Source organism: Mesoplodon densirostris, chromosome X (assembly GCF_025265405.1).
Source record: "Mesoplodon densirostris isolate mMesDen1 chromosome X, mMesDen1 primary haplotype, whole genome shotgun sequence".
Lineage (NCBI taxonomy): Eukaryota > Metazoa > Chordata > Mammalia > Artiodactyla > Ziphiidae > Mesoplodon > Mesoplodon densirostris.
This window is the reverse complement of record NC_082681.1, coordinates 80097685-80124130: the sequence shown is the minus strand read 5'-3', so window position 1 is coordinate 80124130 and position 26446 is coordinate 80097685. Positions and strand designations below refer to the sequence as shown.

Here is a 26446-nt window from a genome sequence, read left to right as displayed (position 1 = left end):
TGTCAATTTATATGCATAGTTATTTGTTGTATTCCTTTATTATCTTTTTAATGTTTGTGGGGTCAATAGTGATGCCCCCCTTTTATTTCTAATATTGGTAATTTGTGTCTTCTCTCTTGTTCCCTTGGTGTGTCTGGCTATAAGTTTATGAATTTTATTGATTTTTTGAAAGGACAACCTTTTGGTTTGATTAAAAACAGAAAATAAACAGAGACAATTTCATTGATTTCTTCTCCTATTTATATCGTTTCTTCTTCTTGCCTTGGGTTTAATTTGCTTTCTCTAGTAATTTATGTTGCGAGCTTAGATTACTAAGTTTAGACTTTTGTTCTCTTCTAATATAAGCATTTAATGATGTAATTTTCCCTGTCCACACTATTTTTAACTACATCCCAGAAATTTTGATATGTTGAATTTTTATTAAGTTCAAAATGTTTTAAAAGTTCTTTGAGAATTCTCCTTTGACTTATGGGTTATTTAGATGTTTGTTTGATTTCCAGGCAGACATTTTGAGGATGTTTCCTGCATATCTTTATGTTATTAATTTCTGTTTAATTCCACTGTGGTTAGTGAACATCCTTTATATGATTTCAATTCCTGAAAAACATTTTGTCACACCTGTTAGAATGGCTACTATAACAAAACATAATAAGTATTGGTGAAGCTGTGGAGAAATTGGAATGCTTGTGCACTGTTGGTTGCATTGTAAAATAGTGCAACCACTATGGAAAACAGCATAGAGTTTCCTCAAAAAATTATAAATAGAACTACCATAAGATCCAGTATTGTCCCTTTTCCCTATATAGTGAAAAGAATCGAAAGCAGGGTCTTGAAGAGATATTTGCACACACATGTTCATAGCAGCACTATTCACAATAGCTAACAGGTGGAAGCTACCCAGATTTCCATTGATGGATAAATGGATAAACAAAATTTGGTATATAGGTACAGTGCACTATCATTCAGCCTCAGAAAGTAAGGAAAACCCCATGGCACATAAGATCGTGTTGGCTTTATAGCCTCTATGCTTATGCTAAAATGGTGATAAGCTGAAGGTCTTAGAGCTGCAATTACTTGAGGATTTCATCATGCTGTATTCATTTGTTCAACTGATTTTCTGAGAAGCATTAGCATTAGCATTAGCATTAGCATTGGAAGCAGACCAGCTAGATTTGAATCTCAATGCAGGTATTTATCATCTATATGACACTGAAGATATTACTCTGTAATCTTTGGTTTTCATGTTTATAAAATAGAGTTCCTCATAATCAAGTACCTATTTTATAGAAGTGTTGAGGGAATTGAGCATATAAAATTATTAGCAGAGGACCTAGTACAGAGTAAGTGTCCAATAAAGGCAGCTCTTGTTATAGTTATTGTTGGTAGTGGTGTTGGTGGTGTTATTGTTGAAATGTAAACATGGGAATTTACATTGATTAATGTATTATTACATTCATTAATAATCTCATTGATTTGGACTCATTGCTCAAATGTGTTTGGAATCTGGATCATGTAATATAACTACAAATCCATTTAGTTGAGCCAGCATCTTAAAAAAAAAAAGCAAGGAAATCTTACTGTCACCTGCTACAGGATTGATGGACCTTAAGGACATTATACTAAGTGGAATAAGCCAGTCGTAAAAGGACAAATACTGTATGATTCCACTTATAAAGTGTATCTAAAGTAGTCAAATTTCTAAAAACAGAAAATACAATAGTGATTACCAGGGGCTGGAGGGAGGAAAAAAAGGGGAGTTTTTGTTTAATGGGTATAAATGGAGAGTTTCAGATTTGTAAGATGAAAAAGTTCTGTAGATCTGTTGCACATCATTGTGAATGTACTTAATAGTACACAGCTGTACACTTAAAGATGGTTAAGATGTTAACATTTATGTTGTGTGTTTTTTTTACCATGATTTAAAAAAATAAACTTTTTGAGGTTTGTTTTATGGACCAGAATGTGGTCTAACTTGGTGCATACTTCTTGTGCACTTGTAAAAAGACTGTGTAACCTGGTCTTGCTGGGTAGAGTGTTCTATAAGTGTCAATTAGGTAAAATTGGTTAATAGAGTTGAGCAGTTCTACATCCTTACTGATTTTCTGTCTATGTGTTTTATTGATTGTTGAGAAAAGAGTTTTAAAATCTCCCACTATAATTCTCAATTTCCCTATTTATCCTTTTCAGTTTTATCACTTTTTGCTTCATGTACTCTGAAGCTCTGTTGTTACCTGCATACATATTCAGGATTGTTATGACTTCTTGATGAATTGATCATTTTATCAGTACATAATGTCTTTATTTATCCCTGGTAATATTCCTTCTTCTGAAGTCCACTTTGTCTTATTTTAATATAGCTACTTCAGCTTTATTTGAGTTAGAGTTTACATGGTTTATAATCTTCCTTCTTTTTGTTTTTAACTTAAATATATCTTTACATTTAAAGTGGGTTTCTTGAGACAACATGTATTTTTCTTAAACTAGTTTGGCAATCTCTGTCTTTTGTTAGGTATATTTAGACAATTTATATTCAATGTAATTATTGGTATGGCTGGATTTCTACATTTATTATTTGTTTCCTGATTTTCCTCCCTATCCTTTGTTCCTTTGTTTCCCATTTTCTGCTTTCTTTTGGAATATTAGAGTGTTTTTAATAGTCCATTTTAATTTATCTATTGGTGTTTTTGTTTTATCTTATATTTGTATTTTGGTGCTTGTTATATGATTGACAATTCATATACCTAATATTGCATTGTCTACTTTGAGTTAATATTGTACCCCTTCAGGTATAATATAGATACCTTACAACCATATGGATTTGTTTACCCTGCTCCACTTTACCTTTATCATTGTTATATATATTACATCTCCATACTCTGAAAATTCCACATACCATATTATGAGTTTGCTTCTAATAGTTTTACAGATTAAAGAACTTGAGTGTAATTTTTAATATTTATCAGGTATTTACTATTTCTGTTGCTATTCTATCACTCTTGAAGATCTAAGATTCCCTCTAATACCACTTTCTGTCACCTAGAAGAATTTCCTTTAGAGCAGATCAGCTGGTGATGATGAATTCTCTTAGTTTTCACTCATCTGAAAATGTCTTTATTTCACCTTTTTTTTTACATGCACATATATTTTATTTAAAAAAATTTTTTTTATTAGTTTCTGCTTTATAACAAAGTGAATCAGTCATACATATACATCTGATCCCACATCCCTTCCCTCTTGCGTCTCCCTCCCTCCCACCCTCCCTATCCCACCCCTCCAGGCGGTCACAAAGCACCGAGCTGATCTCCCTGTGCTATGCGGCTGCTTCCCACTATCTATCTACCTTACGTTTGGTAGTGTATATATGTCCATGCCTCTCTTTCGCTTGAAGATTATTTCACTGTACATAGAAGTCTTGGTTCACAGTTTTATTTGTTTAGTATGTTAAATATGATTTTCTATGGTCTTCTGACCCCCATGGGTTTTTTGTGAGAAATCCATGGTTTTTTGAATCTTTGTTCTCCTGTATGTAATATGTAATTTAAGAAAACTGATTTCAAGATTTTTAAAAAAATCTTTTTAGTCAGCATTTTGGTTATGATGTACCTAGGCATAGTTTTCTTTGAGTTTATTTTGTTTGTGTTAGCTGAACTTCTTGAATCTTATAAACATGCCTTCACCAAATCTGAGTTTTCAATCATTATTTCTTTAAATATATTTTCTATACCCATTTCTTTCTCTTCATCTTCTGAGATTCCAATGACATGAATGTTAGAACTTTAGATGTTGTTCTACAGGTCTCTGAGCATTTGTTAATTTTTTCTCTACATTTTTTCCTCTCTGTCTCTCTTACTGGATAATTTCTGTTGATCTAAAAGTTCACTGACTCTTCTGTCATTTGCATTGTACTATTGAGTCCATCCAGTCAATTTTTAAAAATTTGAGATCTTACATTATTCAGTTCTAGAATTTGCATCTTTTTCTTATAGCTTCAAAATTTTTCTGCTGAAACTACTACCTTTCTATTCATTTAAAGTGTATTTACCTTTACTGCTTGGAGCATAATTTTAATAGCTGTGTATTAGTTTTCTATTGCTTCATAACAAATTGCCACACACTTAGCAGCTTAAAACAACATGCACTCCCAGTTTCTGTGGATCAGCAGTCTGGGCATGGCCTAACTGTTCATGGTCTCACAAGTCTGTAATCAAGGTGTCACCTGAGCTACGTTCTCATTTGGAGTTTGGGGTCCTCTTCCAAGTTACATGGTTGTTGGCAGAATTCAGCTCCTTGCAGTCTGCGGTTCTCTGCCACATGGCCCTCTCCATAGGTAGTTCACATCATAACAACTTGCATCTTCAAGGCTAGCAAAGAATCTCTCTCTGTAGTCTGCTAAGATAGAGTCTTAGATAACACAACATAGTCACTGAAGTGACATCTCATTACTTGTGCCATAGAATGTAATCTAACTGAGGAAGTAGTGTCCCATCACATTTGCCATATTCTATTGCTTAGAATCAAGTCACAGATCCTGCCTGGACTCAAGGGGAGAGGATTACATAAAGCCATGGCTACCATGAGGCAAGAAATGATTGGGAGGTCATCTTAGGATCTGTTTCCCATAAGCTGCTTTCAAGTGTTTGATAATTCCAACATCTGGATCATATAGGGTGTGGTATCTTTTGATTGGCTTTTCCATTGGGAATTGGTCACATTTCCTGGTTCTTTGTATGTTGAGTTATTTTGGATTGTATCCTAGACATTGTGAATGTTATGTTGTATAAACAATGGGTCACATTATAATCCTCTAGATGAATTTTTGGAAGATACTTAACCAAGATAGGTTCAGACCACAAGTTCTGTCCTGCCTTCTGTGGATTGGAGTTCTAATTTCAGTTTAGTTTTTACAAGTCATTAGTTTACTGTTTTATTTCTGTTCCATGCTTGTGCCCCTCAGGTGTTTGTCTGAGTGTCGGGGTGGTAGTTTATATCTTAGCTCATTCTGGAAAGCTTTCGTTATGATCCTTTGGGTCTTTCCTCCACATGCACAGCTTAAAGATAAGTACGGGACTCGTGTGGGTTCATTCGCAGAATTATAGGATCCTTTTCTCCAGCTCTCTCCTGTATGGAATATCCTTCGTGAGCCCATTCTTGAGGCAACAGATACCCTCTTTCCTGGTTCCTCTGGCCAGAAAGACATGGTATCTCTTGGCTTTTTAGCTGTTCACACAGTCACCACTGCCAAACAACTCCATGACTGAGCAAACTGCTAGAAAAAACAAAACAAAAACCCAAAAGAATTACCCCCATACTCTTTGGCTCCTAGTAGTCCTTTTTTCAGTTACTCTGCCCTGTAATACAGGATTCCTACTGGAACTTTCACCAATCATGCCGCTGCTCTGCTGTGCAGTTCCACAACTGGGATCCACCCTCAGAGAATCTGCAGGAGGAAAAAAAATATGGGACATCACTTTGATGCAGGCTACTTCTCTAAGTTTTAACTTCCTTTCACAATCTACCTGCTTTTGGTTACTTTTCAGTCTTCAGGCACTTAATTTTTGTGTTTTGTCCATCATTTTTAGTTGTATTAACAAGAGAGATAGGCTATAGTGGGCTTACTTCATCTGAGCTCCAACTGGAACTTGTCCTTTCATTTGTAAACTATTTATATTTCAAGCAGGTTTCTTATAGACAGCAAATAGTTTGCTTGTGCTTTTAAAACCCAATCTGACAATATAAAGCTTTTAATTTGAATGTTTAGATAATTTTTAGCTATATTTGTAATTGTGGCTATATTTGGGTTTGAATCTACGATTTTGCTATTTGGATTCTATTTTGTTCCATCTGTTCTCTAATTCTTTTTTCCTTCTCTTCCTGCCTTCTTTTGGAGGAGTTGAATTTCTATGATTTCACTTATCTCTACTCTTGGCTTATTAGCTATATGTCTTTGTTTTTGATGGTTGCACTTATACAGTCTTCCTCAAAATAATATTGTTACTTCACATATAGTGTAAGAAGCATACAAATATATACTCTTATTTTACCCCCCCCATCCTTTGTGCTATTGTTGTTATACATACATTTTACTTCTATGTGTGCTATAAACCCTGCAATGCATTGTTATTATTTTTGCTTTAAACAATCATTTATCTTTTAAGGAGTTTTCTTTTTTGACTGATAAAAGGTCTTTTATATTTACCATTTATGGCACTCTTTATTCCTTTATATAAATCAAAGTTTGCTTCTGGTATCATTTTTCTTTGCCTGAAAAGCTTCATTTAAAATTTCTTATAGTGTAGATCTGCTGGTGATGGATTCTCTCAGCTTTTGTTTGCCTGAAAAAGTCTTTATATAGCACTGAATTTTGAAAGACAGTTTCACTGGGTAAAAAATTCCAGGTTGACAGATTTTTCTTTCATCTCTTTAGAGATGTCACTCTACTTTCTTCTAAATAGTGTAGTTTCTGATGAGATGTCTGTGATCATTCTTACATTTCTTCCTCTATATAATATGCCTTTAATTTGGATGCTTTTTAGCATTTTTTCTTTATCACTAGTTTAAAGGACTTAGATTATGGGTGCGTTAGTGTGGTTCTCTTTGTGTTTTAGCCTGCTTGAGATTTATTGACCTTCTTGAATTTTCAAGCTTATCATTTTTAATAAATTAGTAAATTTTTGGCCATTGTTTTTTCTGCCTTTATCTCCTTCTGGGAGCCCCATGATCTGTTCATTTCTTTAATTTTTAGTCATTTTTCTTTCTGTGCTTTATTTGGATGGTTTTTATTGCTTAGTCTTTTAGTTTATATATCTTTTCCTGCAGTGTCTAATCTCTTGTTAGTCCCATCCAGTATTTTCATTTTAGATATATTTTTAATCTCTAGAAATTCTATTTTTCATTTCTATAAGGTCAGTAGTGGTGTCCCCCATTTCTTTCCAGATTCTACTAATTTGATTATTGTCTTTGTTTTGCATTGTTAGTCTAGTTAAAGGTTTCTCAATTTTGTAGATCTTTTCAAATAACCAACTTTTGGTTTTATTGATTTTTTTCTATTTTTTATTCTCCTTTGATTTTCTCTATTCACTACCTCATTAATCTCCATTCTAATTTTTACTATTTCCTTTCTTCTGCTTGCTTTGTGTTTAGTTTACTCTTCTGTTTCTAGTGTCTTAAGGTAGAAAGTTATTGATTTGAGATCTTTTTTAATGTAGGCACTTACAGCTATAAATTTCCCTCTAAGCATTGTTTTAGCTGCATCCCATAAGTTTTGATATGCTGTGTTTTCCTTTTTATACATTTCAAAATTCTGTAATTTCCGTTGTGATTTCTTTATTGCCCCATGGGTTAAAAGAAGTGTATTTTTAATGTCCACATATTTGTGCCTTTCCCAAATTTACTTCTCTATTGATTTCTAATTTCATTCCATTGTAGTCAGAGAAGATACTTTGTATGATATATGTCCTTTTAAATTTACTGAGGCTTATTTTATGGCCTAATATATAGTCTAACCTAGAGATGTCCCGTGTACACTTGAGAAGAATGTATATTCTGCCTGTTAAGGTTTATTTGGTTTATAGTTTTGTTCAATTATTCTATATCCTTCTATATCCTTGTTGATCTTCTGCCTAGTTGTTTTAATAATTATTGAAAATGGGGTATTGAGGTTGGCTATTATTGCTGAATTGTCTATTTCTCCCTTTAATTCTGTCAGATTTTGCTTCATGTATTTAGGGGCCCTGTTTTTAGGTACACAGATGGTTTATAATTATGTCTTCCTGATGGATTGGCCCTTTTATTGTTATGTAATATCCATGTTTATCTCTAGCAATGTAAATTTTTTGTTCTAAAGTTTATTTTGTTTGATATTAATATAGCCACTTAAATTTTCTTTGGTTGCTATTTGCATGATATATTTTTTCCATTCTTTTATTTTTATTTATTTTTATTTTTTGTTAGTACTTTCATTGCTTTTTATTTATTTATTTATTTATAAAATTTTTGGCTGTATTGGGTCTTCATTGCTGCACACGGGCTTTCTCTAGTTGTGGCGAGTGGGGGCTACTCTTCGTTGTGGTGGCTTCTCTTGTTGCGGAGCACAGGCTCTAGGCACATGGGCTTCAGTAGTTGCAGCACGCAGGCTCAATAGTTGTGGCACACGGGCCCTAGAGCACGTGGGCTTCAGTAGTTGCGGTGCACGGGCTCAGTTGTTGTGGCGCACAGGGTCTAGAGTGCAGGCTCAGTAGTTATGGTGCAGGGGCTTAGTTGCTCTGTGGCATGTGGGATCCTCCTGGACCAGTGATCAAACCCATGTCCCCTGCACTGGCAGGCAGATTCTTAGCCACTGCACTACCAGGGAAGTCCCCATTCTTCTATTTTTAATTAATTTATAATTTTGAATCTAAAGTATATGTGCGCTCTCTAGACAGCATTTACTTGAACCTTATTTTTAATACAATCTGACAATCTCTGACTTTTGAGTGGATTGTTTAAACCATTCATATTTAATTTTATTGGTGTAGTTGGATTTACACCTATCACTTTACTTTTCATTTTCTGTATGTCTTGTCTCTTTCTCCCCTCTATTTGTCCTTTGATGCTTTCTTTTACATTAAATGAATATTTTCTAGTGTAACATTTTAATTACTTTTATGAATTTTTCACTATTTTTGAGTTAACTTTCCCATTTGTTACTCTAGAGCTTACCATATACATCTTAATTTATCATAATCCAGTTCACATTTTTACTAATTTAATTCCTGTGAGATATAGACACTTCACCCATATCCCCTTTTGTGCTATTGTTATTTTACATACTACAGCTATATATGTTACAAACCCAACAACCCATTATTATATTTATACCTTATATAATTTATATTGTTTAAAAAAGCAGAAAAAATAAAAGAGAGCAAGTATATGTTTATAGAATTTGTTGTATTAAGCTTCCTACTACCATTCTGGTTCTCTTCATTTTTTTCCTGTAGATTAAATTACCATCTGGTGTCATTTCCTTACTTCAATACAGCTTGTTCTTGACTACCTTTCTGGTGCTGTTATTGTCAAATTTATTATATTTCTATATGTTATATTCCCAACAATTGAATAATATACATCTTGTTTCATACAATTAAATTAGTTAAGGGAGAAAAATGTATACGGTATTATCATTTATAATCATATAATTACCTTTACCAGTGCTCTGTGTTTTTTTGTTGTGGGATCAGATCACCATCAGGGGTCACTTTCTTTCATCTTGAATAACTTCTTTTAGTATTTTTTATAAGGCAGGTCTGCTAGCAATGAATTCTTTCAGTGTGTTTTCTGGGAATGTCTTTATTTCACCTTCAGTTTTGAAAGATAGTCTTTCTGGATAGAAGGTTCTTTGTTGACAGTTTTTCTTTTCTTTCATCACTTTGAAAATATCATCCTAATGTCTTTTGGCCTCCACTGTCTTTGATGGGACTTCAGCTGTTAAATTTATTGGGTTCCCTTGGATGTGATGAGTTGTTTTTCTCTTGCTGCTTTTAACGTTTTAACTTTGTCTTTCAGCATTTTTGCTATGATTTGCTTGGGTTTGGATCTCTTATGTTTATCTTAGAGTTGAACTTGAATTCATGTGTGTGGAGGTTAATGTTTTTCACCAAATTTGGGAAGTATTCAGTTATTATTTCTTCTAGTACTTTTTCTGCCCCTTTTTTCTCTCTTCTTCTGTTACTCCATTACGGATATGTTGGTGTTTTTAATGGAGTCCTGCATTACTCTGAGGCTTTGTTCATTTTTCTTCATTCTCTCTGTTCTTTGGATTGCATAATCTGCTCCTCTTTCCTCAAGTTCACTGATTCTTTCTTCTGCCAGTCAAATCTATTATTGAGCCCCTCTAGTGAATTTTTCACTTCAAATTATTGTACTTTTCAACTCTAGAGTTTTTGTTTGGCTCTTCTCCTTTTTTAAAAAAATAATTTATATCTATTTAGTTAGATTCTATATTTGATGAGGGCTTGTTACAATAGCTTCCTTTACTTTTTTTTTCTTTTGGCTGCATTGGGTTTTTGTTGCTGCACATGGGCTTTCTCTAGTTGTGGTGAGCGGGGACTACTCTTCGTTGCAGTGCATGGGCTTCTCATTGTGTTGGCTTCTCTTGTTTCAGAGCACAGGCTCTAGGCACATGGGCTTCAGTAGTTACAGCACGCAGGCTCAGTAGTTGTGGCATGTGGGCCCTAGAGCACGTGGGCTTCAGTAGTTGTGGTGCACAGGCTCTAGAGCGCAGGCTCAGTAGTTGTGGTACATGGGCTTGGTTGCTCCATGGCATGTGGGATCTTCCCGGACCAGGGCTCTAACCCATGTCTCCTGCATTGGGAGGCAGATTCTTAACCACTGCGCCACCAGGGAAGCCCAAATTGTGTGATTTTAAAAAATTGAGGTATAACCAAAGATAGAATTAACTGCTCACATGAAGTCTTAAAGTAATTCACCCTAGCTAGGTGGATGTGTTCAGTACCCAGGCATTAGCAGAATATCCATGGCTGTTTATATATTATAAAGATCTGGCAATAGTTAAGGTGGCTAATTTTGGAAATGTATTGCATTTCCATCTGGTTTGAATCAATGAACTTAAACTTCATGCTACGTGAGATGGAGACATTTAATGGGACACCAGATTTAGAGACTGTTATATAATGTTCCCAGAATCTTATTCTGGTGTTATCAGAGAATTTTAATTACTTACCTGGGCACAAGTGATGTGGTATCAGTAATATTTGATGAAGAAAGCAAGTAGATACTTCCTGTTAACTTCGTACCCTGCTTTGAGCCCTCAAGCCTTCCTTGTATGAATGATATGCTCTGTCAGGAGAACAGTGCATTGGTGATATACTGTAATATTCTTTATCATATCAAGGTGATACTATAATAAAACTGACAACTTGTTATTGAACATCTGTGTGCCAGGCATTGTGCTACGCCATTTACATGTATTATCTCATTTAATCTTTACAGAAACATTAGGAAGTAGATATTATATTCCAGTTTTACAGAAGAGGAAACTGAGGCTCAAAAAGATGAATCATCTTTTCCAAGATTATATAGCAAAACAGGGTAGATATGGAATTCTGACCCAGGGTGTCTGACTCTGAAGCCCTGTGCCTCCCGTAAGGAATTATTACTGTGATCTTTGGTCAGAGCACTGCTATCTAATACATGTCTCTACTGCATGAACTCTTAAAGGCAATGTTATAAAGATACTCCAGCATATCTTTGTACCTAGAAGATCAACAGGGGAAACAGGTAATTAAAGATTACATGTTAGATAAGACTTTGGTGAAAGAACACAAGAAACTAGAGAAGTACTATGGACTATGGTCCAGTTCAGCTGGACTCCTGAATGGTATCCACCCATTGGTTTTACCAGCCTGCAGGTTATCTTTGAGAAAAGGGTATGTTAGAGGCTAAGGAAAAAGATATTGTGGTTTAGAGTAATAAGGGTCAGGGGTTGGGGCGAGTAGTGTCGCTGGGAGCTTTATATACTTCTCATCTGATTCTCATAATGGTGTTTTAAAGTAGGTGATATCATCCCCATTTTCTGATAAAAAACTTGAAACTTAATAACTTGCCTAAGGGCACAAGATGGTATATTCTTGTCATAGAATTTGGCAGTCACTCCCCTTCCCCCCACCCCAGGTCTGCCTACTCTAGAGCACATATTTTTTTCCTCTCTGTCTGCCTAAAGTGGTGTCCAGATAGCACCAACCCTGCAGCTAGCTCCTCTTCCTCTGACTTGGACTTTTGGATAATTTTTCAATAAATAGTAAGATGTATTTCCCCATCACTTATTTTTTTTTTTTTTCACTGAAGACCTATATGGGATTGTTTAGATCACACTGAATTCATCTGGAGTCTGTGAAGGGCAGGAATGGGGATTGCAGAGCAGTTTTCACATGCTAATTAACATGTCTAGTTTCTGTGCTTTGCCTTGGAATTCTGTCAACTCGTGATAACACTCATTATCTCACACTGATCACAAGTTCTGATGGGTAGCTATATGTTTTCAATTGATAAAATCTAAAGAATGATTAATTAATAAATGCCATTTTTGTAGGAGATTAAACCTTTCAAAAATGGTGTTCTTTGGGGGAAAATAGAATGAAAGCACCTTTGATAGAAAGGTTTGGAAGCCACTGCACTGATAGATCAGAGCAGCAGTTCTTATAGTTAATACTATTTGAGATTGGTGATCTTGCCAGCTAATGATTCTGCCTCCTGTCTTCCATTAACTAACCTTTAATCGAAACTATCACAAAGGAAAAAAAAAAAACCAAATACATGGCTTTGAGCTCCTAAATCTTTTTACTTTGGCTCTCTTGCGCTCTGGAGCATCAAAGCAGTCTATTCTTTGTTCATTTGCTCTCTTCTTGCCCACAAATAAGATACTAAAAGCCTCCCTAATGGAGTTGACTTATCTCATCAGTGTTCCAAAATATTGACTGCCCCCTAAACGTTCAGCCATAAAAGCTAAATTCCGAAAACCAAGATCCTCCACCCTCCCTCCCTCCTTCCTTTCTTCCCCCACCTCATTCTATCTTTTCTCTCATTCTCTTGCTTTCATTCTGTCTCTTTTGTGCTCTCTCATTTTCTGTCTCTTTCGTTCTCTGCCTCCCCTCTCATTCTGTCTCTAGTCTCTCTCTTTTTCTTGTTCTCTCTCTCCCATTGTTTGCATTGTAGCTGCCTCTCCTTTATGCAAACACTAAGCAAGAAGTCATGTTTGCTCCAGGTTGCCATGGAAATGTTGCAAGTAGGCCTTTTAAGGAAACTGGCCGGCTCCATTAGTGATATCATACCCAGATAGTCTTAAGGTTGATAACTTAGGGAGATTTTCTACATAGAGATTACGACTCTCTGAAGTTTAACCACCCCTACCAACCCGAACATCTGTTTTGCTACATATAGTTCTTTTCTTGGAGACTTGGATGTAATTTTATTAAGGGAAATGGTGGATTTCAACAGACTTCTATTATGATTTGATTTTTTTCAAGCCCACAAAAACATCTTCTGTGACTTCCAGTGGACTCTTTTCCAGAGCAGAAAAGTGGGTACAAATTGGAGTCTTGGGCATATGAAACCTGGCTTACAGTGGAAGCAAAGGTGTTTTGGAGTGAGAGGAGAGAAGTCTTAACTCCTGCAAGGGGATGCAGATAGGAAAAGAAGGTTTTCTCAGGTAAAAGGGAATTCTTCTCCCCTCTCTTGGTACCAGAAGGAAGAAGTTGAATAGAGGCACAAGCTTCTGGATGGTGGGAAGAAATGTAGCCACCATATTTCCCTAACTTCTAGAAATAGAGTGAGGGGAAATACTTGGTACTGCTGAGGCCACAAGTGGAAGGAAATTGATGTTCATTACTGCACTCTGGAGTGCGACCTCAGGAAGGCCCAAGATTCAGTAAGAGGTCTAACACTAGCAGAGGCTCCTCCATGCACTGCAATGGGCAGCTGTTTCCTCACTCCCAAAAACATGCTCTGAGGGTCTAGGCACTGGAGCTACAGTGATGAATAGAATTAGTCCCGGGGCTTCCCTGGTGGCACAGTGGTTGAGAATCTGCCTGCCAATGCAGGGGACATGGGTTCGAGCCCTGGTCTGGGAAGATCCCACATGCCGTGGAGCAACTAGGCCCGTGAGCCACAACTACTGAGCCTGCGCGTCTGGAGCCTGTGCTCCGCAACAAGAGAGGCCGCGATAATGAGAGGCCCGCGCACCGCAATGAAGAGTGGCCCCCGCTTGCCACAACTAGAGAAGGCCTTCGCACAGAAACGAAGACCCAACACAGCCAAAAATAAATAAATAAATAAATAAATAAATAAATAAATAAAAAGAAATAGTCCCTACTCTCTTAGAGCTTGCAGCTCTACTGGGGAGGGAGGGGCAGTAAATTTCAAAAATAGCTTAAAAATTGTCAGATGGTAGCAAATATGAGGAAAGAAACAGGGTAGTAAGATAAAGATAATAATGATGGAAAGGAGACTTATGATAGGATGGTTAGAAGACCTCTTTGAGGAGATAGCATTTAAACTGAGACTTATAGATGAGATGGATTTAGTTAGAAAAAGAGCTAGGAGAGAGAGTGTTCCAGGTGAAGGAAAAGACGAGTTCATAAGCCCTGAGATTAGGCAGAATGTGGCCTTTCTTAGGAACCAAAGGAAAAACATGAGTGGAGTGAGATGTCAGCAGAGGCCAGATCATTCAGAGTGGCACTTATAGGCCGTGGTAAGGAAATTGGATTTTATTCGGCGCACAGTGGGAGACCATTGGAGGATTTTAAGGAGGAGTGCAACTGAGCAGATTGTGCTTTAGCAGAATTACTGTCTGCAGAGTGGACAATGGATTGTAGGAGGTCAAGTAGAAGCAGGGAGACTAGTTAGGGTGGTAACAATGGAGAATGAGAGAAATGGAAGGATTTGGGTTATGAATGAAGATAGAGTCAACAGGGCTTGCTGCTGGATTGGATATGGAGGTAGAGGAACGGAAAGAATTAAGACTGTCTTCTCAGGGATTCCCTGGTGGCACAGTGGTTAAGAATCCACCTGCCAATGCAGGGGCCACGGGTTTGATCCCTGGTTTGGGAAGATCCCACATGCCGCAGATCAGCTAAGCCGGTGCGCCACAACTATTGAGCCTGTGCTCTAGATCCTGTGAGCCACAACTACTGAGCCCCCGTGCTGCAACTACTGAAGCCCGCGTGCCTGGAGCCCAGGCTCCACAGCAAGAGAAGCCACCGCAATGAGAAGCCCGTGCATCACAACAAAGAGTAGCCCCTGCTCACCGCAACTAGAAAACGCTTGCGCGCAGCAACGAAGACCTGATGCAGTAAAAAATAAATTAATTAAATTAAATTTAAAAAAAAAAGAGTGTCTTCTCTTTCTAGTTTTAGTAACTGGGGAGCTCAAAATGTAGAAGGGTGGTGGTTAGGATTATCGGGGGAGACACTGATTTGGAAAAGTAGAAGCCCAAAGGAGACTGGCAAAGCCCTGGAACTGACAGACTAACAGCAGTCAATGCAACAGCTGTCATGCTGGTAAGGAGGGCAAGTGTAAGAAGTAGCCCCTTGGAGGAGACTGAAGGTGGGAAGTTGCTTAGCTCACCCCTGTGGTTGGGGGGAGCAGTTAGCAGATACAGATGAGATCCTGCTTGGCCCAGGAGAAAATGGGAAAACCTAGACTTCTAGGATTTGAGGGGAAGGACTTGATGTTTCTTGTTGCCTTCAGTGTGATCCAGATACCTCGATTTTAGCCCTCAGGCTAATAGGATCTAGAGAAACACCTGTTAAACCTATAATAGAAAAATACTTGTGAATGAAAACCACACCCTTCTGTTTATAAAAGAGAGTTGATTAAGTAAAGGGACAAGAAATAAGATGATTTGCAAAGTTCTATTCCTGCCCATCCCCAAGAGTGTGCAAAGCTTTATTACTAAGGGCTGTGCTAAAAAGCCCTGTTATGTGATATGTTGTAAGTATGCATCGTGTAAACAAAGTTAGGAATGGTAATGATGGCTGCCTCTAAAGAATTATAGCTTTAACATTATTGCACATTTTAAAAAAAGAAAAGCAGGGAATCGAGGATAATTGGTAAGCCAACAACCATCATATGACAGTCTCCTTTGTGAAGATAGCACAGTATAGTGGTTATAAGCATGGTCTCTTGAGCTGCCTGGGTTCTAATCTCTGCTCCACTGCTTACTCGCAGCATGGTCTTTGGGTCAGTTAATTAACCTTCTCCAAATCTAAGTTTTTATCATCTGTATAATGAGGATAATAGAACTTCCCTCATAAGGTTGTGTTGATGATTAAATGTGTTGATATTTGTAAAGTGCTTAAAACAGTACCCATATTAGTTTGTTGTATAAGCTAAAATAAGTCAGCACTTGGATGGGAGGCTAATCAATGAATGTAAGACTGGCCTAGGATACTAGGTCATTGGGTAGAGTAGGCAGGACAGAGAAAGACACAGGTTTAGAGTGGCTCTGAAGTAGGACCAGAGGTGCCTGCTATGCCTTGATTAGTCTTTTCCTGGCTGCAGGACAGGAGCGGATACAGACCTCTTGAAGCCCAGAGACAGGTGAAGAATCCCTAGATTCTCTAAGAACACTGAACTATGTACAAGCAATGTAGATAAATCCCTGTTGACATAAGGTCTAATAGGATATTAGTCCCTGGAAACCACTGTTTTTCAAAAGCTAAATTATGTGTCCTTTTAGAAACTATTCCTCTCACTGAGGTTTCTGTTTTCTTCCTTCCTCCCTCCCTCCCTCCCTCCCTTTTCCTTCTTTCCTTCCTTCCTTCCTTTCTTTCTTTCCTTCCTTCTTTCTTTCTCCCTTTCCTTTCTTTTCCTTCCCTTCCCTTCCTTTCTTTTCCTTCTTTCTCTCTTTCTTTCTCCCTTTGTCTTTTTTTTTTTTTTGGAGGGGAAGGGGCTATCACTTCTGTCAGAAGAATGGATGAAGTAAAAAACCCTTTCTCATATAATTTATCTTTTTCTTGAAGAAGTGACTCTAAAGACTTTATAACATATGTAATGTGTAATTTGTTCCTACTAACCAGGACTTTTCCTCCTGCCTCCCATTTTGTTCCAAGTATTCCCAACCAAAAGACTAATAATTGCATTCTTTATATATTAGAAGAACTACCAAGTGGTGCTTTGTGGGCATCAAATGGCAAAAGTCAGGATCTGTGGATGGATCACATTAGTAATTATAAGTGGCACATTCATCTTGTTCCATTTGTGGAATGCAGTGAAATTGAGACCCTTTTTATTTTATTTTTTTTAGCCTGGAGAAATTTTATTTTATTTTATTTATGTTATGTTATGTTATTTTATTTTATGTTATTCTCTTTTATGTTATTTTAGGCCCCTTTTAGTGTTATAGCACTGCATGGGTTTGGAGAGGTCTCATGCATCTTCCTCCTTCTAGGCTCAACTCTACCTAAACCTTTCTTGAAAGATGAATATCTTATTTTTAAAGGGCGCTTGGCGCAGTGGTTAAGAATCCGCCTACCAATGCAGGGGAGACACGGGTTCGAGCCCTGGTCCGGGAAGATCCCACGTGCCGTGGAGCAACTAAGCCCGTGTGCCACAACTACTGAGCCTGTGCTTTAGAGCCCGCTGAGCCACAACTCCTGAAGCCCGGGCACCTAGAGCCCGTGCTCTGCAACAAGAGAAGCCACCGCAATGAGAAGCCCGCGCACCACAACAAAGAGTAGCCCCCCGCTCACTGCAACTAGAGAAAGCCCGTGCACAGCAACAAAAACCCAACACAGCCAAAAATAAATAAATAAATAAAATAAGTAAATAAATTTTAAAAATAAATAAAGAGCCCCTGGGAATGAAATTCTGTAACCTCCTTCTTAGTCATTTCTGTGTTTAGGACTTTCACCGGTCATTTTTCCTTTTATTCAAGTAAAATCCTATTACAAAGACAAAGATCTTTCCATCCCCTCCTGGACGCTTTATAGTTACGGTGCTTTGTTGCATTGACTACAGTGGACTACATTACCGTATAAACCTATACAAGCAAGTGTTTTTTTTTTTTCTGGCCCTGATTCAGTAACAGCTAGTTTATAATACAAATATCTGGTTTTGTGTCTGCTTTGTGGAGGGAAGAAGAGAATTCAACTGGGGAAGAGATGTGAGGGGTTTGCTTTTACAACCTTTCCTCTTTACTGCTAGGTTGTGATCAGTTGCTAATTTACCATAGCATGAGGTGAGCTCTCTTACTTTCTGTTTCTATGGGTTGGGAATGTGATTTCTAGCAACATGCCAATTAGAAGAAAAATTTCTACTCAAACCAAAGAAATGGAAGGATTGGTTGAGGGAAGATCAATTAGTGATGAACTCTTACCTGTGTTTAGCATTAGTCCCTTTTCTCTTTCCCAGTGTTTGTTAGTCTACTGGTCCTTTTGATTTTCTCATTTTTCTGAATGTAGCCCATGCGAAAGTCCTGGTAGATCCTGCTGGACTTAGAGGAAACTAGTTAAGCTATGTCTCTTTACTATTTAAAGGTGTGCGGCAAATAATTTAGTAATTAAAGGGGATGCAAACCAACCGTGGTTGGTCACGTATGATAGCCCACAGTTAACATTTGTTTAGCCAGCTGAACTCCAAGGTTGAGCCTTCACTGAAATTTCTCTTTTCAAAATAGTATTGCTTGTATGATCCTGAGTATTCAGTATTAAATCATCTTAACCCAATGTATTTCTTTTAGGAAGTAAAAGATTATCATCTGGTATACATTAAAGACTTACTATAGTCCATACCTCTTTCTTTATAACTGAAAAGATATTCTAACTTCATCCCAGCAGATACTATGTTAACTGCTTAACAGCAATGTTTTCATAACGAAGAAAATATTACACATTTAATTCTGCCTGGAGGGACACTGCAAAGCATTGTGAACAGAAGCTGCACTTTCATACTAAACCCATTGTAGATAGTCAAGATATCATTTTAATAATCCAAATTTTAATCATCTTGACTTCACCTGTCATATCATATTTTATTTTGTTTAGACACACATTTCTGAAATCCTTACTAAGGGGCACTGGTGGTGGAATCTCTGAGACCTGTCCTGATATGTTTACAATGCCAGGTATTGATAAAAGAAGTTTAACATTCTTTGTGCAAAGATCTCAATATGGGCTCTGTTTCTCTATGGAATATACTCTTCATGTAGCTACAGATATGAACTTATCTTTTGGCTATGGAGTCATCATTTTCAAGCAATTTGTCTTCATTTTTGTATCACTCAGAGGTACGGTTAATACAGAAATGTACTTTGGATGCTAGAATAATTGATGTTTGTATCCCTCCAATTCTACTACTACCATATGCTCTTCTTTGGAACTTTCCTTTAAGACTACTTGCAAATGTCAGGTACAGAGTTTAGAAGGTGTCCATCTTTGTCTGTATACACAAAGAGCAAGGGTTAGATGTTCTGATTCATCCAGATAATTGAGCATAAGACAGAACTTCTAGTGGGATAGAAGGGAAGACTATTGCCCATGAATTGGATGAAATAGGGGTCTTGGATGAAATGCTTCGATGACATGGACAAGATTTTCCTAGAGAAAGAAGAAAGAACTGGTTTGACAATCATAGTTTATGGATTATCTTAGTGTGCTTGCTTCTCCCTCTTCTGTTGCCTACATTTGGGTCTTTTTACTGTTGCTTAGATCTGGGGACAGCATTTATAATCAGGGAATATTTTTTGAGAAAATTCTTTAGTACAAACTTTGAGACAAGTTTGTTCAATAAATAAATAAATAAATAAATAAATAAGAAATCTCATCTTTTCCTTTCCATATTGATACTTATGAATCCATTTTCTGAGGTTAGGATTTTGGATTATATCTGATTCTTGGTTTCACACAAGAATTTATGTACCATCTGATCTGTTTATCCTCGAATGCAGTATGATTTTTAAAGTTTACTTCAAGTAATTAAATATTTGCATTAATTGAAGACTGGGATTTATTATTCAGTAACTCTGTGTATCTTAAGGTTTCTTTACCCTCTGCTTGTTCTAGGGAAATCAATGACTTTATTTTTTTAGCCAGCATCATTCCACTTATACAGCATTGTAACTAATGATAGCTAGAATATACTCGATTCCAAGTGAACCAGTGTAATTTTTTTCTGTACAGCAGGAATGAATAAGATTATCTGTAGGTTAGTCAGAAGGAAAATGGCTTTGTGTTTTACCTTTGTAGCAGCCTCTTGGAAGGTTTTTAATTTGATACTGTTATCTGTAAGAAATAGAATAAAGCAGGAAGAAGCATGTACATTCAAATGTGTAGTTGACAGCACTCTTGGAAGCAGAAAGTGCTGATTTTTTTCTTTAAAAAAATTTGGAAGAGGGCCCCAAATAATTCAGGAGAAGGAAAATGATGCCTAGGTGAAGTCACATGACTCAGTGGATAATTCCAGTGAAACCCAGGAAGAACCGCATTAGTGGTAGTCTGTAAGTATACACAGTTCTTTACACTAGGTTGATTGCACTAAACAAAGAGAAAAATCCTTTCTCTGAGGAGCTTACAATCTAAAGATACAAGTTAGTGCGCTACAGTATGGAATGAGAACAATAAGCAAGCCCCATGGTGGGTGGTCTTCATAGCTGAAATGCTTCAAAAACAAGTGCCTTCTTGGAAAGGTGGAGGTTGGAGAGGGAGTGGCCCAGGCGTGCAAAGAAGTGGGAGAGTGTTCTTTTGGGGCTGGGCATAGGGAGAAAGAAGGGGGGTTGGATCAGCTTTCTGAAAGGAGGCTCAACATAAGAATGGGTAAAGAGATCAGACTGACATTGGCATAGTAGAGTGTGGTGATTTAGAGAAGAAGGTAAAATGCCAGCAGAGGAGGATTAAGAGAGGGGCAAACAACATACCATATGAATCTCTATTACAGCAAATACCACATCTTTAAACACCCAGATATGGAGAATGCTGTTTGCAACAGCTGCTTACCAGTGTGAATGGCTTCTACAACAGAGAAAAGAATAGTCCGGAATGGTTCCCATGAGATACTGTATGTGAAAGGGCTTTGTAAGCAGCAAAGCAGTACAAATGTAAGTCATCATAATATTCTGCTTAGCTTTGACTTCATTTAATTTTTTTTGTTTGGTAAAATATCTTAAGACAAAAGATTAGCAATAGAACTTTCTATTTTCAGAAATGTTGTCAGGAACAGATTTGTTATTATAAATGCTTCATTTGTTTCCATGTTAGCTCATGACAAATTCTCATAGTAAGTGTTCCCCAAAGGGCTCTCTCTATTTTCTTTACAATTGAACTAATACTGATCTTCCCATCAGTGAAGATCCTCATTCTCATCCTCATCCTGTTCCCTCTCTTGCTATCCAGCCTCTTTTCCACCTCTGTTCATATGCATGTATTTTCTTTAGTCTCACAGTATCATTTTATACACTGCCTGATTCTAACAAGGATTTGAGTTGGTTTACCGAGAAATTAATCAATAACAGGATGAGCAAATTGGCAGAGAAATGAGTACGAAGGGAAAATAAATATAAGAAACTAAAATGAGGCCAGGGTAAGGTTTATACAAAGTATCCAGCACTGGGGACTTTATAGCCTTGCTGTTAAGTTTGGCTCTTAGTATCTAAGGAGATAGCTCAAGGAGGGAAGTAAGGTTTGCAGGTGTCGCAATAAGAAGCCGGCACACCCCAACAGAGTAGTCCCACTCCCCTCAACTAGCGAGAAAGCCTGTGCACAGCAACGAAGACCCAACACAGCCCCCCCCACAAAATAAAAGAAAAAAAAAAAGATTTTAGGTGTCCATGTGGTAAAAACGAATCAATTTCTGAGAAGAGGCACAATTTTCTTTTTCTTTTTTTTTTTTAAATAAATTTATTTCTTTATGGCTGCGTTGGGTCTTTGTTGCTGTGTGTAGGCTTTCTCTAATTGCGTTGAGCAGGGGCTACTCTTTGTTGTGGTGCGCGGGCTTCTTATCGCAGTGGCTTCTCTTGTTGCAGAACACGGGCTCTAGGCGTGTGGGCTTCAGTAGTTGTGGCTCGTGGGCTCTAGAGCGCAGGCTCAGTAGTTGTGGCGCACGGGCTTAGTTGCTCCACGGTATGAGGGATCTTCCCAGACCAGGGCTCGAACCCGTGTTCCCTGCGTTGGCAGGCGGATTCTTAACCACTGCGCCACTGGGGAAGTCCTGAGGCACAATTTTCTTGAGATCTGTGAGAAATTCCTCCCATGGGTTTTTATAGATGCCTGTTTGGTGAGTTTGGATTTTATCCTGAGAGCACTGGGAAGCCAGTGAAAGCTTCTGATCCAGGGAATGACATACGGAAAGCTGTATTTAGAGCAGGTATAGAAAAGCTCAAATGAGTGGGGGAAACTACATATAGGAGGACCAGTTAGAGATGAGCTCTAAGGGTCTGGACAAAGATGTATTGGAGGGAATGGAAAGGAAGGGAAAGCTATAAGAGGGATTAGGAAGGTGGAGAGGGTCACTGCTTAGCTATGAATGGCAAGGGAGGAATCAAAGATGTGTGCAGGGTTCAGGTCCACCTAGAATGATGGTACCATAATCCCTTGCAAATATGAGGGGAAGAGAGATGTGTTAAACTACAAAGCACAGAAAGTTATGAAAAAGGAAAGATAACCACTATGGAATTTCATAGTCATATTTCAGAGCAAGCAGAACAAAGAAAATGGAAAGCTATCATTTATTTAGCACTTTATATTTTATAAAGTACTTTACATACAGTATCTTATTTTGTCTTAATGACAGTCTTGTGAGGGAAGTAGTATGTATCCACATTTTACAGATAAAATATCTGAGACTTAGTGATTAACTGATACCTCTAAAGCTAGGTAACTAGAAAGTGATTTGTTTTCCCTCCACTGTATCACACTGCCTCAAGAAGGCTTTCTGCTTGGAGCTATTGGTGTAATATTACCAGATGACAAAATCAGGACAAGGTTAGAGCTTTTCCATCATTATGAATCTCAGTTTTTGGCTTTGCTTTACTATACTTGTTCCAGTGGGGACATTTGATATGAATAGGACTGTTTGCCCCATACACTAAATGTCCCCAGACTGCAATGTTTTAAAATTTTCATATCTGCTTTTTTTTTTTAAACTGCTGTCAGCTGTTACTACTTCATGTATTTGGCAGCTCCCCTACTCCTAGTCATTTTTACCTCTGGAAACCAGATAAATATGCTTGTTGCTTTTAGATACAACTTTAAGAGTGACTATACATTGAATGAGGAATAGGGAATCCTCTTATGAAAACCGAATCCTAATGTTATACTATGCTATGTTTTTATGAGTGAAGAACGTTAAGTCTTAATGCTTGATTATCCTTAGAATGTATATTTTTGGCTGTCTTCTATGTTATTGGGTAATTCTGGGTAGTTGAAGGTGCTGGGTAAGTTACCTAGAAAGGTGAGGTTATCAGTATGTATATTTAGTATGTAACCCGTGACCCTTAATTTTTTTTAAAAAAAAAACAGATGCTCTTAGTGGCAACAGGGAAATGTAATAATGCTTTACAAACAGGAGGTTGTGAATTTTTGGTGAATAGCAATCTAGTTGCCAAAGGTTTGGAATGACTGCCTAATCTGCTTTATTCCAAAATGACTTATCACTCCTTCTCTCAGTCCCCACTCCCCTCTGCTGGAAAGGTTGCAGACATTCCCTTTTGTCTGCGATAAGTCTTCCCTCCTAAAACAGTCACAGAAACTTCCAACCAGCCCTCCCTTTGTTCACTTGTCTCTCCCTTTTCCCCTCTGTGAGGAAGGCTTTTAATAAAGATTTATTGACTATCCACAGGGGCATTGTTCCTGTAGGAAGCACTGCACTCCTCAGCGTGAAATCTGTGTCTCCAGCTGGCTGAATAAAGCTGGTACACTGTGTGCATAAGTCAGATGTGTGGACTGTGGATAGCCCAGGGTTCATGAGCACCCCAGTCTACCTCCAAACAGAAATGATGTTTTTCCAAATCTAGTTTTCTTTCTTTCTTTCTTTTTTTTTCTTTTTTTTTTTTTTTTTGCGGTACGCGAGCCTCTCCCGTTGCGGAGCACAGGCTCTGGATGCGCAGGCTCAGCGGCCATGGCTCACGGGCCCAGCCGCTCCGCAGCATGTGGGATGTGGGATCTTCCCGGACCAGGGCACGAAACCGTGTCCCCTGCATCGGCAGGTGGACTTTCAACCACTGCGCCACCAGGGAAGCCCACAAATCTTTTTTTTTTTTTTTTTTTTTTTTTTTGCGGTACGCGGCCCTCTCACTGCTGTGGCCTCTCCTGCTGCGCAGGCTCAGCGGCCATGGCTTACGAGCCCAGCCTCTCCACAGCATGTGGGATCTTCCCAGACCAGGGCACGAACCTGTGTCCCCTGCATCGGCAGGTGGACTCTCAACCACTGCGCCACCAGGGAAGCCCCCACAAATCTACTTTTCAAATTAGTTTTTAAGATGATGGATAATCAGTGACTAATCAGCACATGTATTAAGCAACCTGACTGGGTGGAAATGATGGAGGAGGAAGAGGAAAGGTGATTTCCCTTTACACTTTGCTGAAGGGTGAAATTAATAAAAATTGATATCATTAGAACTCAGTAAGGTCAATAGCTAAAACTCTTGGCCTTTCAAATGTTGGTAGGTAAGATTGTATTCTTCATGCTGTTGGGAAGGGAAAGTGTTTATTTCTTTGCATAGGTAGTTTGGGAAAAAGAAGCTACTTTTATCATTAGCTAGAGGTACCTGCATATCACCTTGTGCCCAGAAAAATAGAAATGATTTTGGGTTAGCTGTGGTCTATGGAAAATAAAGCTGTGACTCTAGCATCTTATGGCTCTGAATTGGGCTTTGGTAGAAAGTGTTTTTTTTGTTTTGTGTTTTTTTTTTTTTTTCTGTACGCTGGCCTCTCACTGCTGTGGCCTCTCCCGTTGCGGAGCACAGGCTCTGGACGCGCAGGCTCAGTGGCCATGGCTCACGGGCCTAGCCGCTCTGCGGCATGTGGGATCTTCCCAGACCAGGGCACGAACCCGTGTCCCCTTCATCGGCAGTCGGACTCTCAACCACTGCGCCACCAGGGAAGCCCGAAAGTGTTTGTTTTGGTGCTCTTTGGAACTCATGACAAAGGGTATGAGTCACAAAGATGACTGGTAGAATACAATTCCTGATGCCCTTACAAGAGTGCATTTAAGGCATGAACATATTTTCTAGAAATAGGCAGGGCATCCAGGCATCAACGAGAGTGAGGGAGATTTCCTAGAAGCCCTTGGGCTTTAATAGTTTCCCTGCTTTGCATGTGACCATGTCAATATATCCATTTTAGACACCTTTCAGAAGGAGAGACATTTGTTCCCCCAACCACCTTATTTTTTTTTTTTTGATTTTGTCTAAGTATCTATCATAGGAATATACATTTGGTGGGCATTCAGATTTTTTTATTGAGATGTTTACTGGTGAATGAAAAATGTTTTCTGAAAGGAGCAAGTGGTATGCTCTCTAAAGATCATCAGGTTTATCAGTTTGAAAATATGACAATCCAACTGAAGTGTCTAGATTGAATGCAAAGCTCTGAATTATGCCTACAGAATGCTGCAACTGCTCCCTATGTGACCTCAACTTTGGCAGTATAATGAAAGTAAATTATTAATAGCCTTACTTACTGAATAAAAACAATTAGTGCCTTGATGTGTTATCTTTGAACCTAGCACTAGAGAGGCTTTCACTCAGTATAGCGCTTGTCAGCACTGAGTCCAGCCCCTGGTATTTGAGGAATGTTACGCCAGTTTCCCCAGAGCAGCATGGTTAGGAGTTCTCTGTCTGATGCATTAGTTAGCGTCAGTGCCCTCTGACTAAAAAAAAATATATGACGATGAGTAAGTATCAGATGTAAGATTTAAAATAAACAAATGAGATTCGAGGCTTTAGAGTTTAATTGCATTTTATCTCTCAACTGCCTCGAACTTTCCTTTAGAAAACCAGACTAATATTTATCTGCTATGATAAATCTTGATTAAGTATTCATAAATATAATAGGGACAAGCAACTAGCAGCTAGTCAGAAAGGGAGAGGTGGGCATAAGGGACATTTTTTGAACTGAGAAGGGGATAATGAGATTAGACCAAAAGAAAGTTTATATCCCTCCTTGTCATTCCTCTCTGCCACTACCTTGGTCTAGAATTGAGCCCTATTAATAGGTCTCTGCTTATCCTTCTTTATTTTAACTTTCTTCCACCACTACCACCCCTATTCATTCCTTACTCTTGAGAACCTTCCCTATTAAGGTATTAATTGCATGATAAGAGGACACCAAAAAAAGCTGTTAGTTTTTCTTTGTTTTTGTTGTATTTTTGAAAAATACTTCCTGCTTTTTTCCCCCTTACCTTTCTTTATGGATGCTACCCAAATAAAACCTTTATCAGATAATCTCTTCTCCTGTATTTTAATGAAGGGACTCTGTTGTAAATGGCTGGAGCTGAGGTCATTGTGTTTTTCCAAGGAATAACATTCTCTGGATGGCATCTCAATCACTCTGACATCTTGTCATCTAGAGTAGCATCCCAAGGTATTTATAATCGTATCAATGGTTAGCATGAAATTCCCAAACCAAAATTAATTTGAAGTCACTTTAACATAAAATGATTTGGATAAGATCCCCAAATCAAATTGTCATAGGCATGGTACCACGTAACAGTTAAAAATCGGTGCTTTAGAACAATGGTTTTTAACCATTTCAGTTCTGGAGGAAACAAAATTCTAGCACTCTACCCTAAGGAGAGGAGCAATCATTTATCTCCAAACAGCCAAAATTCTGCTCTCCCTTTGGACCCCTCCTCAAAAGAAGTTTTTAAAGGTTGTGAGAGTTGTAACAACAGTGACATAGATAAGAAGGAAAGTGGATTGCCCATTCATCCATTCCACAAATATATTTGATAGCCTACC

General features: G+C 38.0%; 1 protein-coding gene across 9 annotated transcripts in view; it reads left to right on the top strand.

Annotated features, from left to right (window-relative positions):
- EDA (ectodysplasin A) overlaps positions 1 to 26446 on the top strand; it is a 403721-nt gene that overhangs the window by 104125 nt on the left and 273150 nt on the right. Inside the window, exon 2 of one of the 9 annotated variants that reach the window (XM_060087150.1) lies at positions 16997 to 17061. The exons of the other annotated variants lie outside the window; for them this stretch is intronic. Within the exon in view, the coding sequence (XP_059943133.1) occupies positions 16997 to 17017 (21 nt within the window). The 3' untranslated portion in view covers positions 17018 to 17061. Of the gene's footprint in view, positions 1 to 16996; positions 17062 to 26446 lie in introns of those variants that run through there. 9 annotated transcript variants of the gene reach the window in all.